Here is a 17,912-nt window from a genome sequence, read left to right as displayed (position 1 = left end):
CACGCACAGGCTGCTTCTCAATGCAGTGAACATCGATCCACCCTGAGTGTGTGATGACACACACACAAAATCCAGCCAGCCCATGCTTGTAGTTTACGTGTAGTCTGTACTATTCACAGTGAGTGATCACCAGGGGGCACGGGTGGCCCAGTCGTCTAAGGCGCCGCGATTCGTTGTGCAGAGTTACGTCCCTTGGGCACGCCAGAAACCTATGATTGTGGGTTCGAATCCTGGTTCACCCCGATTATGTTTCTAGGTTTGTCAGCACCATACCAGTGCTCGTGGGTTTCACCGAAGTGGTAACCGTCTTAGACCTGCATCAGTTCGGGCTTTCCTCCCACATTAAGCTGACACGTCGCGATGTAACTGGAATACTGTTAAAAGCGGCGTTAAACCCAACTCACTCACTCACTCAGTGATCATATTTGCTGGAGTTGTCTCACAGGGTTCGGAAGACCTATCATTCCACCCACCCTGAGAACTGGGAAACTGTAAGGAATGTTGAAACAAAGCATAACAAATATTATTGTTTATTCCAATGAGAATGTTCTCACACAGTAGACAGTATACGAAATGATTTAACAGTCAAGTGTGTCGCAACTTGTATAACAATAACCATGATATCATGTGTCTCACAACATAGGCCCATCCAACAGCCAACAGGATTGCTGCCATAGACTGTTTGTTGTTTAACGCTGCACTCAGCAATATTCCAGCTATGTGAGGGAGGTCTGTAAATAATCGAGTCTGGACCAGACAATCCAGTGATTGAAATCATGACCATTGATCCACACAATTCTGATACGATGACATGCATCACCATTTTGACCCAAGTATCCTCCCTTTAAAACACAAGTTACTGGGGCCATGGTCTATTCTGCCCCGGAATTCAGTGTAATTATTGCATCGAAGCTATAATCCATCCAGTATTTTACTGTTTTGTTACAGGCATACCCCACCTGTTTCCTGCCATCCTCGGGTCTTCGTGGTTTATATTGATTCGTTTTGTTTGTTTGTTGTTTAACGCTTCAATCAGCAATATTCCAGGTATTTGAAGGCCGTTTGTACAAAATCGAGTCTTCTAACCCCAGTCTTTACAGGTTGCTGCCATAGCAAAGTCCCTGGACCCACATATTGGCTGGTCCAGATTCATGTTTAAACTATCCATATGTTTTTCTGTGTTTCCATCTCATGCCTGCTGTGAATGTTCATTTCAACATAAATTAAAGTTTTCTTATCTCAATGTTCCTCACTGCTGTCGAAATGTATGGCCCGATGTGATACAAAACAATAGTACTCTTACGATTGCACACTCATAAAAATCCCAGCTTGATCTTTCTTCAGCAATATTTATTAACAATTCCTCCCGAAGCAAAGATACTCAATCTACATAATAAATTCATTTAAAGACTGGTACCAAGTGTTCTTCTCAACTTTAATTGGCTCATAAATTTTTTAAATTTTTTTTCTTTTAATGTTTTTAGAAAGACGCACCTGTTACATAAATGGGCTTCCGCCCAGGGTAGCAGAAAGCCCATGACATAAAGCACAACTTATCAGTACATCTTACTTTGTTGTTTTTTTTACAGAAAATAACATACTTCTCACTCACACATTCACTCTTGTTTATATATCATATTGCAGTTTAGGAAAGTACATGGTCTCAAACATTAAAATCTTAAGTACAAAACTAAAATTAAATTGAAAGCTGCTCCTCATTTTCGAAAAGTTGATGATACAGCATCCAAGCACCATAGAATTTCTGTTGATTACCTGTCTTGAAAGCAATATCTTTTTCAATGTTGTATCTTGAAAAAGCTTCCTTTTTATAAACATGAGGTTTTGTATTTTGGAATTTGCATCTATAAATATAGTATTTTGCAATTAGTAAAAGTAAATCAAACACTTTATCTGTTTTTATGTTCTCTTTAACTCCAAAAAGTATCAATTCTGCAGGCTCATAAATTTAATCTATCTGCTTCTGCAGCTGTAGCTGAAACAATATCTGGTCTCAATACAACATTCAAGCCCCCCCTCCCCATCAAATGGTAGGTCCCTTACACTCAATGTATTTTCAAGATTTTATGGGTGTTTCTCCTACATTTCGACTTGTGCCAATCAACTTTCCAGAATCTAACTTTAGACATGGCCATGTTTCGACACTTTTTAGTCTTTGTCACAACTTAAGTAAACTAAAAAAAATATCTCATAACTGGGCTGTCTACTCATGCATATACATATCCTTCATTTACAAAGATCGGACTGGACATCCTTTTCTCTATAAATTATGAAATAATTATCTAATCTATCATCATGAACATCATTTCTTTTTCTTTTTGGTTTGAAACTGCTGAGTTTTTGCCTTCACAGATTTCACAAGCGAGGACAAGGACATTTCCTTGACTGGCATCAGCTCATCCCTTGCTTCTCTCTTCTCCATCTCTACCTTAGCCTTCTTCCTCTCACTAACACCACCGTCAATCTTCCTCCGCTTCAATTTCTCCTGAATAATTGCTTCCATGCCTTTTGTCTTCTTAAATTCTGGAGCAGAGGGATCAATATTGAACACGTGGGAGTCAAATATAGCTCCAAACCGACTGTCATTCATGTCAATCTCAAAATCATCCCCCTTCTTTTGTTGCATGTCTTCCTCCTGTCGCTTCTTCTTTTTCTTCTTCTTCTTCTCCACCACCAAATCACCCAGGTTAAAATGACGACTCCCATCCTCTTCATCCATCATCAACAGAGACAGCTCGGCCTGGTCCTTCTTCAACATTTCTTGTTCTTCCTCTGTCAAGTCCTTCTTCCCTTTCTTCTTTTTCTTCTTCTTGGAAGATTCTAGCTTCCCACTACTTAATGCATCAGTGAAGAAACTATCGGCTAAGTCTGCCGGGAGTTCGTCATCGCTGAACGCCTTCTCTCCGGACCTTCCTTCCTTCTTATCGAGTCGCACTTTCTTCATCTCCTCCCTCTTCTGTTTCTTCTTCTCCTTCTTCCTCTGCTGATACTCCTCCCATGGAGTCTGATCTTTTGTCTTTTTCTTAGTTTTCACAATGTCATCGGTCGTGTCCTTCAAACCTGGCTCCCATTCTATCTCCATTTCCATGTCCCCTTTACGATTTGATGACTCATCAATATCTTTCAACAAATTCTTATATTTCTCAATTTGCCTGTCCTCATCTGAAAATTCATCACTTTCATCTGACTGAGCTATCGGACCACCATAGCCTTGAGCTTCATCCTCAGATGATGATGCCAGATAGGCCTTGAAATCGTCCTCATTTATCTCCCCATTTTTGTCCATTTTTTTCATGGTCACTTTCACTCTGTCCTGGTCAGTTTCGTCCCACGTTAGATTAACTTTTGACTGACACAAAGCGGAAGTGAAAAATGCAGGGGGTTTGTATGTTGACGCATCTGGGAGGGTAAGGCACTCGTTTTTAACAGGCTCATCGAATGTCATATCATCTGGTATGTATCTCAAATCCATGCGAGCAGAGCTTGTTTCATATTCCATACCATCACATTCATCATAAATCTTACTAGCAGTTGCCACTGAATCACACGCTAAAACAGCATAGTAATATTTCAGTCTGTTCAGCTGATACTGACGAAGTTTTTCGCGATGATACGGACTCTCTTCATTCTCATCCTCTTGTCCTTCTTCATCCACATCCACTTCCTGGCCACTTTCCTTCAGCTCTGTCGGACCGTACATTTCCTCCTCTTTCAAACGCTGAAGCCCAAACTCGGATGGGTAGATACGGATAGAATTGATCACACCATGAGAGGGCTTAAATGAGTTTAATAACACAAATAAATCAACAGCCTTGATCCTATCCCAGTCCATATTGCAAATAGCCAGACGATGACTCAACTCTTCTGCTTCTGGCACTCCCTTGTCCAGCTCGCCCCACTTGTGATCAAATCCATCGTCTTCCTCCTCCAATTCATCATCATCATCATCATCATCATCATCATCATCGGTTGAACTCTCAATCAACCCCTCACCACGAGCATAATCTGGTTCATCTGCCCCAACTTTAGGCACAGAGTCACCCAGGTCACCGGACTCGTCGTCCGAGTCATCATCATCATCATCTTCAACATCATCACTGCTTACTTCATCAACAATGTCTGTTTTATTTACACTTCTAATAACTTTTTTTTTGTTACCTTTGGAAACGTTCAAATTGTCCTCACTGGACTCTTCTTCTGACTGATCCAGTTCTTCCTCACTACTTGGTTGGCGACTCATTTTCTTCTTCTTTGTGCTTGCATGTTTGACAGAACTAGTATTTTGTTCTCTCTTTGTACCATTAGTCTTTTTCGCTTTAGTTTCCTTCTTGTGTGTCGATTTTGACTTCGTTTCCACTTTCTTTTGCAGTTTCGCAATCATTTTACTCTCTTCGTCAGAACCGTCACTGTCGCCTTCATCCTCATCTGCAGAGTCGCCTTCATCGTTATCTGACAACTCATAATACTTCCTCAGATTTTCGTTTGTCGTAAACTGAATTGGCCTGCCCCGCTTGTCCACTGAATATTTCAGCTTGAATTTCTTGTCAGTGAACATTGACTGAAATCGTTTGTCGATTTTTACCCTTTTCTTGTTCTTTGGCATCGTCCGAAACCGGGGATCCTTGACGATGTGAGCAAACCGCTCGTCCTTCCTTATGTCATCCATTTTGGTGAATGAAGTGTGTCGGTACGTAGTAAATAAATGAATGAAAACACTACAGTTCCTTCCACATGTTTGAACGACCATGTGCTTTGTGCACATAAAATCATGACGTCATCGGTTTACGCGTAAACAGTAAAGGGCATGCACTCTTGCAGGAATACTTCCAGTTGGAGAATCGAGTAACCCGTACGTAAAATATTTCCATCATTCACTGACGGCGAGAAACGGTCTTCACACTTGCGCACTCGAGTACAAGTGAATTGGCTACAATATACAATGTTCCCAATTCTGTTCAAAACACTATTTCCTGACCTCATTTAGTGTAAAAGGGGTTTTAATGATAGATTTTTTTATCAAACTAAACGTGATTCAAACGTACAAACATTTGTAAAAAATCTAAAAGGAATAACAGCCCGCTTCAATTAATTTATCATACCCTATACTTAATATTTTGAGCAGAATTATGTTTGAAAGGACCGGACATCCTGAATTTAATAAACATAACAAACTAGTTAATTTTAAGTAATCTTTTGATATTTTCAATTTCGTTTTTAGTTTATTCACTTTATCGAAACTAACATCTTTTGTGTTGTGTTTTGGAGTGATGCAAACAGCTCAAGTGTACAAAATGGGTTCCCCGATGTGATATATAATTCTAAAACGTGTGGAGGGCCGGGCCACATATACGTCCCCAGCAACCCGTGCCTGTGGTCAGAGGCGACGAAATGGATCGGGTGGTCAGGCTCGGTCAATTCATTGATTGCATGTCACCGTATCCCAAATGCGGGGATCGATGCTCATGATGTCAATCACTGGATTGTCTGGTCCTGACTCGATTATTTACAGGTCGCCGTCATATAGCTGTAGTATTGTGGAGTTTTACGTTAAACAACAGCTCACATATGCCTATACGTTTCACCACAACAGGTGTTGCTGTCAAAAAATCTTATCAGGATAAAATACATACCCTGCCATTGAATTGTTAAACAAACGTTATTCAAATATATACATCCGCAATGCTAGTTCATTTATATTGCGTTACGGCATATTATTCAATGAGGTAAACAACGACGAGTAATACAAAACAGGATATTCTCATGTGCATTCAATATTTTCACAAGACTATCGGGGTTCAAGCCCGGTTTTCTCCATTGATTGCATGTCTTCGTCTCCCAATTGCTGGGATCGATAACCATGATGTCAATCACTGGACTGTCTGATCCCGATTCGTCTATTTACAGACCACCACTATATAGCTGGAATATTGCTGAGTGCGACGTTAACAAACAAAACAAAACGTGTATTTCTGTGAGTCGAATGGATGCAAAATTGAACCAAAACAACGACAGGCCATATTTCAAACACGTGGTATCCTCGCAGAAAATATATGCTTCACAAATGTACTTTTTCAATTCTCCTTTCCTAAACCATATCTAAGTGCTTCGTCCAAATTATGTAAAAACAAACTTATTTTTATTGTTTTATGTTTAGTTTGCTCGAAGTATAACTCTCAGACTATGTGTTATGACTTTATTTAGAATATTGCCAATTAAGTTTGTTTTCCATGTGACTATTATTTATCACGATCACGCACTGTCAGATAATTCATTTTGCGTGTAATGCACGTGCAGCACGTGCATCCTTGAGAGAGTCTGTCTGCAGTGTTGACGCGGTATAACGAAATTCATAATATCACATAACAACTCAAGACAACAGACAGTTCCATTTTCTGTGACCAAAAACCTCATTAAAAAATGAATTCTGTCTTATAAATGGACATTCTTTAACTGCTTTGCTGAAGTCTTTAATTTCAGCTATGCGTTAACTTTTTCTCATCTATTAGTAGAACCCGTGAAGATCTGGGGTAGAATAGGTCTTCAGTAGCCCATGCCTGCCGTAAAAGGTGACTATGCTTGTCGTAAGAGGCGACTGACCGGATCGGGTGGTCAGGCTCGCTGACTTGGTTGACGCATGTCATCGTATCCCAATTGCGTGGATCGATGCTCATGATGTCAATCACTGGATTGCCTGATCCAGACTCGATTATTTACAGACCGCCGTCATATAGCTGGAATATTGCTGAGTGCGGCGTTCAACAAAAAAACAACCCAATCAATCTAATAATAGAAAAACAGTAGGAAGAATGATACGTGAAGAAATATCGAAACGTATTTCACCAAACAGCATCTCGACCTGTAGCTTGGTTTTGATCTTAAAACTCAACACATTTTCAAGTGACCACTATTTATTTAATCGTGTGTTACGTTTATCGCTCCTCTTATTGATCGACGCGTCCTTGTAAGCGCTTACCAACCGAACTGCGCACAAGAGCTAGCGTTTGTTTACAACGCTCCGTGTTCATTGTATCAATACTCGCTGTGTGAACTCCCTGGGGAGAGTAGTCTCTTGAAGTTATGTCACTGTTTGGCAATGGAAGCAGAGATATGATTAATAAATAATAGCCCTTGGAGACAAGTCTGAGTTTCAGTGGTTTGTTTGTTTGTTTGTTATACTATTTCAGTTATATCAGGGCGTGTCAGCTTTATGCTGGAGGAGTGATGCAGATCATGGACGTTTAGCAAAATGATAGGCCAATGGGTACGGTGCAGACAAACCAAAGGTCATAATAGGCCGGAACACGGGATTCAAACCCTCAACCAGCGAATCCTGGCACGGGGTAGGGGTAGGGTAGCCTTGTGGATAAAGCGTTCTCTCGTCACGCCTAAGACCCGGATTCGAACGACGTGTGAAGCTCATTTCTTGTGTCCCCGACGATGATATTGCTAAAAAAACTGCGTAGAACCATACCCAATTAAATTTATTCCACAGAAACCAACATGAAAGAAATTTGACACTGGTTTTTTTATTCAACAAATAGCCTTAATCCTTCACTAAAACCACCAACCGCATTCTGGATCGATAAATTCAATATGTTTAATAATAAATGTTTTGATACATTTTTTGACATAAAAGAAAAGAAAGTTCACGACACAAAATAAAATGCTATCGCCGGAGAATAGCGCACACAATGCAGCACCAAGGCACTGCAGCTCTCTAAGTTCTAGAGGGGAGGTCGGGTAGCCAAGTGGTTAAAGCGTTCGCTCGTCATGCCGAAGACCTGGGTTCGATTCCCGACATGGGTACAATGTGTGAAGCTCATTCCTGGTGTCCCCCACCAAAACTATACACACTCACTCAAAGTTCTAGATGCAGCAGCTTTATTGTCAACAGAAGTCACTAAAGATCGTCCACATCAATATAGTCCACCTTTTAATGTTCGTTGTAATTGACATCGTTGTCATCAGAGGGACAAGTTTTAGGAAACATCTCTCTAGATCTGCCAAATCTTTTTTTCTGAAATTCACTGAAACGGTTCATAAGACGTTCAGAGAGTGTTTTGTAAACAAGCACTATTAACAAAATGAATATTATCAGCCAATCGGTCAGATTTCGGGAATTCATCACTAGCTTGAACTAGTTCTTGCACTGGAATGACACCGAGTTGTCTGCAATGTGTTTCGGTGTTTCAAAGAGCTTTTGTATTGTGTTTTAACACTAGCTTTGACACAAGTTGAATTTCCAAGATGTAGATACGGTTCAGCCATTTAGCTGAATCTACAGCTTGTGTCACAGATTGGTGTCCGTAATAACAATAGGGTATGTCGTGGTCTGGAAGTTTACACGTAATACGTTCATTGAAGCAAGATGGTCAATCAGTTGAAGTATTAAATTTTGTAAATATATTGAAGTTTTTAACAAAAAAATAAATAAATCGCGTGATACAAGCAAGATAGTTGTTGCAGTATGTTAAATGTTTTTAAACCATGGCTCCTTTGTCTTTGACCGTGGTCTAACTACATTGTTAGTTAAACACCACTTGGCAATGACGGAACTTCTTTTTCCCCCTATCATTTGTCTTGATGATAGAACAGTTTCATGAAAAACATTTGTCGCCAGCGGGATTCGAACCTGCGAAGTCCGCACTGAAGGCTAACGAATGTAGTCTTCTGCCACGGCGACATGGGAAGAAGGGATATGAAATAAACAACTAAATATTTACTCACATCAGTACCAATTGCTTTACCCTTTATGAACTGCGAAATGTGTTTTATGCATTTTTATACAGTATGTTACTCTATACATTCTAGTATTTGTACAGTACTTGTGATTTTGTAGCTTTTCGTTCAACGAAGCGATCAGATAGAAAAGAAATTACTATTGTCTTGACCAGGGCTATATTTGCTCATAATAGGCCCATCTGCGCGCCTGGTGGTTTAATTAACCATTTCAGCGATAAGACACTTTGTCCTCGTGGTCTAACCTATACTTATAGTATTATCAAATGTCCTCGTGGTCTAACCTATACTTATAGTATTATCTAATGTTCTCGTGGTCTAACCTATACTTATAGTATTATCAAATGTCCTCGTGGTCTAACCTATACTTATAGTATTATCTAATGCTCTCGTGGTCTAACCTATACTTATAGTATTATCAAATGTCCTCGTGGTCTAACCTATACTTATAGTATTATCTAATGTTCTCGTGGTCTAACATATACTTATAGTATTATCAAATGTCCTCGTGGTCTAACCTATACTCATAGTATTATCTAATGTTCTCGTGGTTAACCTATACTTATAGTATTATCTAATGTTCTCGTGGTCTAACCTATACTTATAGCATTATCAAATGTTCTCGTGGTTGAACAAACATATAGAAAACCTGTTTTCTCCCCTTACATTGGAAATATAAAAAAAGATATATTAGTATACATCTACCGCCTAGTGTGTCGTGGGTTGGCACCCGCCGGGTAAAACAAAAAAAGTCCTCAGAATGTGCTCCTTCTTGTTACCCTGCCTCGCGCTCGGCATTAAGGGGCTAAAACAGGACTGGTCAGCTCGAAGTCAGTATACTGTGTCTAGTGAGGTATCTATGTTAAGCTGCGGCATGGTATCTCAGTGGGCTAGCACTATAAAACCGGCATTTATAGTTAGGACTAGTTTAGTTACTTATGATTTACATATTTAATTTCGATGTTCATGATATCAATCACTGGATTGTCTGGTCTAGACTCGAATATTTACAGACCGCCGTCATATAGCTGGAATATTGCTGAGTGCGGTGTTAAACAATAAACAAACAAACATATTTAATAATTAACTGGGGTGCAAAAGAATATCAACCTCACCGTTGAGTTTATCATATGTTTGATTTTACCGATATTATATTCCAAACATAAACTGTACTGGCGCCTTGTCAGCACTCCAAACAATACTTTACATGTTTATATTTTTCAAAATATAATTTGATTAACTTCAAAAAAATTGAAAACATGTTTGCGCATAATATTCAACTGCTGGTGGGTGTCTTAGACATCTGATCTTTGAACACCAATAAATTCAAATTTGCTTTGTGCTCGTTATAGTCTCGTTCGTCTGTCTGTTTACTTTCCTTTACATTTACAAGACCCTCGTTGTTGTTGCCCAGGTCTTTATGTTTGCTGGGAGTGTAACTGTTTGCTTGTATGTTGTTTAACGCCGCACCCAGCAATGTTCCAACTACAGTAAACTACGTTTATAACGAACACGCTTATAACGAATTTTTTAGTCCCGGCCATTTGTCGTTTATATGCTGTATATATCCTTAAAACGAACTACGGTTATTACGAACTAAATTTAGAAGTCCCTTTGAGTTCGTTATAACCTAGCTTACTGTATATGACGGCGGTCTGTAAATAATCGAGTCTGGACCAAACAATCCCGTGATTGACATCATGAGCATCGATCTACGCAAATGGGATACGATGACGTGCATCAACAAAGTCATCGAGCCTGACCACCCGATCCCAGTTAGTTGCCTCTTGCGACAGAGCGTTAGCTGTCCAGCTTTATCAGGACGGCCAGTAAATAATCGAACCTGGCCAGAAAAACCAGTGATTGACAGCATAAACAACAATCCAAACCATCGGCCAACGAAAACAAGCTACCAGCTTCGTGTCAATCACGGTAACCTGGGGACCCATTCTGCTGTCGGGTCACTATTTTGGTTTTCGTAGACAAAAAGATGTTGAAATGTGAGAAACATATTTTTTTCTATTATACCATTTTCATATTTCTCGGTCCATCAAAGGTCAGTGTTTAGATGTTTGAGTGTTATATGATTATAGCCTATAGACTACGAATGAAGGACGATCAGGCTATGGCAAAACATACTGTCAAGTAACTTATTTTTAAAATTAATTTTTAATTATTGTACGACTGTGTGAATATACTCTTTGCCACTTGCTTGGAAGCACAGTATGTGGTGCATTTGTTTGTCTCCAATACAGCCCCCTAATCGGTGTAAACTGGTATAGACAGCCTCCGTGGTCTAGTGGTAGAGCTTCTGCTCTAAGGGCGGAAGGTCCGCGGTTCGATCCCGGGGTTCGACCACGTGATAGTAAAATACGCCAAAAGATGTTACCTCTGGTTACCCTGCCTGGCGCTCGGCATTAAGGGGCTAGCACAAGAACTAGTCGGCTCGGAGCCAGTATTCTGTGTCTGAGTTTGGTATGCATGTTAAACTGCGGCATGGTATCTCAGTGGGCTAGTACTATAAATCGGCGTCAGTCCGGACTAGTACAAGGAGCTGCCATCAACACACACACACACACAAACACACACACACACACACACACACACACACACACACACACACACACACACACACACACACGTGTGAAAAATGAAGATTTTATTTGAACGAAAACATAATTGCTACCTCGCAAAAACTCAAAAACACTTGATGTTGCAAAACCTGACATAAAAGTCAAATTAGAAAAGAAGAAAACGAAAAGGCGTTAAATCATACACATTTATTTACAAACTTGACAGTGATATTTTATTATACAGCCCGTGTATAATAAGTACACGCTACAGACATAAGTCTCTGACACACCCTATCACATCCTTAACCAGAAACTGTTTGCCAAGATTTGTACCTAATCCCAAGCTATCTCACTCACGTGACCTTGGACGGTGACAATAGCCGCAATCAGAACGTTCTGTAACAGCTTCTTTGCTCCTCATACGACCTCGGACTTCTCGTAACGGCGAGATCCGACGCCATCTTGAAATTGCCATTCACAGCACGTTCTTGAAGACGAGCCCCATGCATACCAATTTCCCGCCAATTATGAAGGTATTGGCGCGGAATTATAGTGTTACTGTGCTACCTGTAGCTGTCGGTTGACATTTCCAGGCGAGGGCAGAAGACGGAGATTAGTTCAATACAGTCCAGACAGAAGGACGATATCACAAAGGAACAAGCTCAGGTTCTTTGGAGATTTTCACGAATAACAGTAGACCACGTGTAAGTGTGGACGTCACGTGCAATGTGTACATAACCGCTGATATATCACATAGCGGTGTGTATCATACCGACGTCAGGTGAATAAGTAAGGTGAACAATGGATCTGTTAACATGTGAAGAAAACCCATGTTTCAGCAACCCATGTTTGCCGTAAAAGGCGACTATACTTGTCGTAAGAGGCGACTAACGGGATCGAGTGGTCAGGCTTGCTGACTTGGTTAATGCATGTCATCGTATCCTCATTGCGTAGATCGATGCGCATGATATGAATCACTGGATTGTTGAAACTGCGCCCTTAGATATATGAAAAAGAATTGTACCAGAGAAATAAATTGTTGCCGAATGTCCAAAAATTTGTGTTGTGAAAAAGATGAAATTGTTTGGTTCCCCAGAATATCTTCAAACGGCGAACGAAAAAGAATATTATTCAAAATAAGTTAAATAGCATGACAGATTAACTAAAGTAATGTGAAATAATCTCTTTTTTTTAAACCTTTGTAGTATAATTTGTCTCCAAGTTGTCGGCCCTTGTGTCGAACCCGCTTACAAGATCATCCAGGCATCTTCTTACCCGAGAGAGTGAATGTTATTTAACGCCGCAGTCACGTTCATTGCATATGATGGAGTCTGGACTGGTAGCTGATATGAAGAGCGTCCCTCGCTTTTGAGCTTTGAGGTACTAGAGCAATTGAGAGCTGGAGGCCTATACACCCACGGGTGCATCAGAGATTCGACCAGCAACTCATCACAGTGACTTGTGACGTCACACACCACTGCTCTAATCACCCCCCTCTCTCTCTCTCTCCACACACACACACACACACACACACACACACACACACACACACACACACATTTATAATGTAGCACAAGGTCGACAAATATCCATGGTAAACCCTCCACATTCTTTCTGTACTACTTATCGTGTAATCTCCCAAGCGTACCGTAATCATTTTATCCTCGGGTTGTAAAGTTCTCCAGTGTCACAACTGCTGCGGATATGAAACAAATGTGGTTGTGGTGTCATGTACGTTTGGCAGAGAGGAGAACCGTTCCTAGCTTTTCTTAACCCCGCCTGGCACCTGACGAGCCTCAGAGGCGTCTGCTGTCTCGCGAGCAGACGACATGTCGGAGGTGTGTTCAATATTTAATAATGCCCGACATAGAAGCTGACTTTGTTGGGATTAAGGAATTTCATGTGTTACATCGTGTTTTTGCCTTGTTTTTCTCTCCAAAAGGAAAGAGTTTGGTAAAGACATATCGAATTATAGGCATGTACTAATGTGCAACGTAATGGCGGCTGAGAGTTGCATGGCGAATGTCCGAGTTTGCATATATGTCTTTGAAGTTTGTCATTGGTGACATTTAAAAATGGCCACGAGAATTATACTACGCCTGCACCTAGTCTTCTATTTACGTGTTCAGTCCCCAGCGTCTATTTGTACCAGTGTGTGAGCAAAGGAGACAGTGTATGCAATGTATGCAGTGAAGGTGATGTATCGTGATGTCGTGATGTAACTTCGTCACTTGATATGCTCTTGCCATTTCCATCATCTCCTGCTCTAGTGAGTTAGTCTCTATGATCATGATTCAATCCTTTCATTGTAAAATTGACAAAAGATTGGTTCTTATAACCTTTCTTGAATTCTAAATATCAAAAACCTTTCTACAGTGAACGTTTCTAGAACGCTTCGAACTGTCCCTGTATAACTTCGAGGTATGAAGGTCTATCTAGGCTGGGAAAGATCTTTTAAAAATAGTGAGTGAGTGAGTGAGTATAGTTTTACGCCGCTTTTAGCAATATTCCAGCAATATCACGGCGGGGGACACCAGAAATGGGCTTCACACATTGTACCCATGTCGGGAATCGAACCCGGGTCTTCGGCGTGACGAGCGAACGCTTTAACCACTAGGCTACCCGACCGCCCCTTTTAAAAATAACGCCATTGGTCTGTAGCTCACCTCGATATGTGGTCAACAGTTTAAATGTCAACGGTCACTTAACCTAAAGTGCTAGCAGCATTGCTGGTCAAATCTTTTCTGCATAAGGGACCTTTGGTGAGACTAAATATATTTAAAAATACCTTGCAACTTTGTATTTTTGTGGCACACATCTAATCTTCAGTCTGAAGCACAATTATTTCTTTCAAGCATTTTCTCGGACAAATTATTTTCGATAACTTATGGATCCTGTTTATAGAGCCTAAGCACATTTTGAGATAATATAGAGCATTTTCAAAAGTGCAAAAGTAGGATCAAGATAAAAATTTCAAATACCCCAAACGGCGTTGAGCCCACTCCTAGATACACATTGTTTTGTTATAATGGTTGCCTTGGCGGCCACATTCAATGTAGGATTCGAACCTCTTGACTTATTCAGATGTCATTGGTGGAAACAAGCACGTGCAGTTTCAGCTTCATTGGTCCAGCCAATTCGGAGGAGACGAACGAACAAACTGACCATGACATAAGTTTGACCTTCAGTCACGTGAGCTGAAATTGAATACAATATCGTTCATATGTTTCATATATAAGGAAGGAAGCCCGTAAAATATATCTGATTAATGCTTTCCATTATATTTCATATATTATAATCTTTTCAACCGAGTGAGAAATAAACTCTGCTGGAAACGCTTGTATAATCTCAAACACTTCATACTGATATTAAAGTGTTTTGATTGGATGTTGACAAGCGATTTTCTCCGACGTCCGCGCAACATATGCTCGACACTGTAAGTTCTCACTGAACAATTTTGTAGTTGTTTTGTCAATGTTGACAGATCATGGTTATGCCTGCCATCAGGGTAATGAACAAAAACACTTATCCAAAACAGCTATCGCCAATTGTTAGTACCGTAATGGTGATTGGTCTATTTATCGGGACAGTCGAAGGCTCGACTGAGTGTTTCGGCAATGTGAAATTTCGAGATGTACACGTATCCGCTTGTTAGAAGCAGTTATCGTTTGGAGTACGGATCTTTCTCCCCAAACCATGGGGCCAGTGGCCAAAGTATTGTCATCAAATCGTTATGTTTTGACCGCCTCCGTGGTCTAGTGGTGGAGCGTCCGCCCTGAGAGCGGAAGGTCCGGGGTTCGACCCCCGGCCGCGTCATACCAAAAGACGTTAAAAGATGGTATTGTTGTTACCCTGTCTGGCGCTCGGCATTAAGGGGCTAAAACAAGGACTGGTCGGCTCGGAGTCAGCATACTGTGTCTGAGTGGGGTATTCATGTTAAACTGCGGCGTGGTATCTCAGTGAGCTAGCACTACAAATCGGCATCAGTCCGGACTAGTACAAGCAGCCACACACACACACGCACGTACATGCACGTCGCTATATAAGTGCAATAATCTTGGACGCGACGTTAAACCCCATTTCACCTCACCTCACCCGTTATGTTTTGTAACATGAATAAATGATTTGTTAAATACCGGGAGAAATAATGTAAAAAGGAAAACGTTATATTTTAGTGACGTGTCAAAGAGTTGGTTCGCTTCCTGCAAGGAGTTTACAACCTAATTGAAACGGTCAAACAGATTCAGGCTGAATTTGACTGTTATGAACAAATATATAATTATGTATTTTTGTGAAAGTATGCGGATCAGTAAACGAAATAATTAATTAAAGGATTATAAAATTATATTATCTTTTTCGAAAAATAATAAAATATAATGTGGTCTGGGGAGATAATAATACCATCTGATTATTCTTGTCAATGATTTCATTTATTGTCTACAAATTTGAGGAGGACTACACTCTAGTCAATCAGCAGTCTAGCAGGTTGATTAAAGTAATTAAGTCAGAGCCAGACACAGTCGACCAGTCACAAGGACATAGTCCGAGAGGAATGTTCCGCCCTCCCCGCGTACATCACCGCCGCATTCCTATCATTGATCAAAGCATGAATGATTGAATCGCTGAAATGAAAAAAGAACAGGCATTGTAATTGTTCAACTAGTTATCAGATACGATGTCACGTGACAGGATCACAGCTAATTTGTCTCTGTGGTAATGGTAGCCGACCAAACATAGGGCGTCACCTCAAAGCCTCGAATACAGCCATCTGAAAGGACTCCGGTCAACATTACAACTTGATCAAGGTAAAAAGCTGTATTGATGTCGCAAAGGTTGTCGAGGGGTGAAGGACAACAATTGGTAATCGAAACTAATCAAATTCATTATTGGATTTCGTCCACCTATTCCCGGGGCTGTTCCGTATCTGCGCATGCGCAGACGGATGGAATAGGGTGTCGTCTGCTTGCTTAACGTAACGGTAAACGTCACCCAGTCTGCCTTATTGAAGCCACGTGATCAATACGCGGCGATTTCCCTACAACAGACGGCAGGAGAGTATAACGACATGGGACCAGTTCCAAAGACAACAAAGAAAGTAATCAATGGTTAGTGCAGACTTCAATTGTGCCAGAAGAATTCCGCTCGAGTATTACTTCCTGTTAATACGTTTGGTTTCTGATAACTGATTTTGAAGCCTTCATATGTGAATGAGTGAATGTTGTTTAGCGCCGCAGTAAGTAATACATGAAGTCCGTGCCAAAAAAAGAGTGAGTAACAACATTAACAAAGATCCACTTCATCGGGGCTTGATGACGACAATAAACAATTCCCAGAGCCTCATCGCCGAATCAAATTCAGTCGCCTCTGACACTCGGCGAGGGAGAAAGCCTAGTGGTTAATACGGGTTCGATTCCCCACATGGGTTCAAAATGTGAAGCCCATTTCTGGCGTCCCCCGCCGTGATATTGTTGAAATATTGCTAAAACCATACTCCTTCACTCACTCTTACGCTCAAGAATGAGGTGCCAGGGGCCAATTCTAACACGGGAATCTACATGGGAACAGGCAGGAGAAAAGATGCATCAAGCGAGGGGACGATGAGATATGTTACTCGGGATACATCTAGTTTTCACGGTGGGGCCCGAAAGTGACCTTTTGTTTTATGAATAATATTCGATATTGCCAATAAAACTGACACATTGTCAACTTCTTTTGATGCGAATCTGAGTGCACGTACACAACTAAATAACGCAACAGTATCAAATTTATCATTATTCCCATAGAAAGGGAGTATATAAATCGTGTTCTTTTAAAGAGGGATACGTCATAAACTCTTGGACCCGTGAAGATCCGGGTTAGAATAGGTCTTCAGCAACCCATGCTAAGGCGACTAACCGGATCGGATGGTCAAGCTCGGAGACTCAGCTGTTGAATGTCATCGTACTCCAATTGCACAGAGTGATGCTCATGATGTCAATCACTGGGTTGTCTGGTTCAGACCTGATTATTTATAGACCGCCGTCTTATAGCTGGAATATTGCTGAGTGCGGCGTTAAACAACACACAAACAAACATAAACTGTTGCCTGCTTAGTTACACGAATTCCTCGATAAACAAAAAAACAATAAGTTGCAAAAACCTCACCTAATCACACCTGCCGTGGTCGATGTTATGTGGATAAAACAAAACTCCAGTCCTGCTTCACAAACCGACGCATGAATACTTACAAGGTCTGTAGTGATATTGTCGTATAAGACATTTCAAGTGGCCTCAAGGTTTTTAACTTTATGTAAAAGTCGAAAAAATCAATTTTGTTATAAAATAAAACTACAAACGACAAAAGTAGTTTTTACTTTCTCCTTAGCATATACAAGTGATAAATCGATACAAGACGTCAAGAACATTAATCTATACTTTGACACATCAAACTGTTTCACTAAAGTCAACCATTAGCAAAACTACCACGACTGAAATTGGTCATTGCGTGTTCACCTTAGTTCGGAAGTTTGGTTGGTTTGTTGTTTAACGCCGCACTCAGTAATATTCCAGCTATATGACTGCGGTCTGTAAATACAGCTATAT

The 17,912-nt window shown here is 40.6% G+C and overlaps 1 protein-coding gene across 1 annotated transcript; it reads right to left on the bottom strand.

Moving 5' to 3' along the window:
- Positions 1–1,746: 1,746 nt before the first annotated feature.
- LOC124123707 (ESF1 homolog) lies at positions 1,747–4,775 on the bottom strand. Its single transcript, XM_046486873.2, has one exon. The coding sequence runs from the start codon at positions 4,763–4,765 to the stop codon at positions 2,321–2,323; it is 2,445 nt and encodes an 814-aa protein (XP_046342829.2). The 5' UTR covers positions 4,766–4,775; the 3' UTR covers positions 1,747–2,320.
- Positions 4,776–17,912: the final 13,137 nt, after the last annotated feature.

The sequence above is a fragment of the Haliotis rufescens genome, unplaced genomic scaffold, assembly GCF_023055435.1.
Source record: "Haliotis rufescens isolate VD_foot unplaced genomic scaffold, xgHalRufe1.0.p SCAF_25, whole genome shotgun sequence".
Lineage (NCBI taxonomy): Eukaryota > Metazoa > Mollusca > Gastropoda > Lepetellida > Haliotidae > Haliotis > Haliotis rufescens.
The sequence above is the reverse complement of the archived record's forward strand: the minus strand, read 5'-3'. Positions and strand labels throughout refer to the sequence as shown.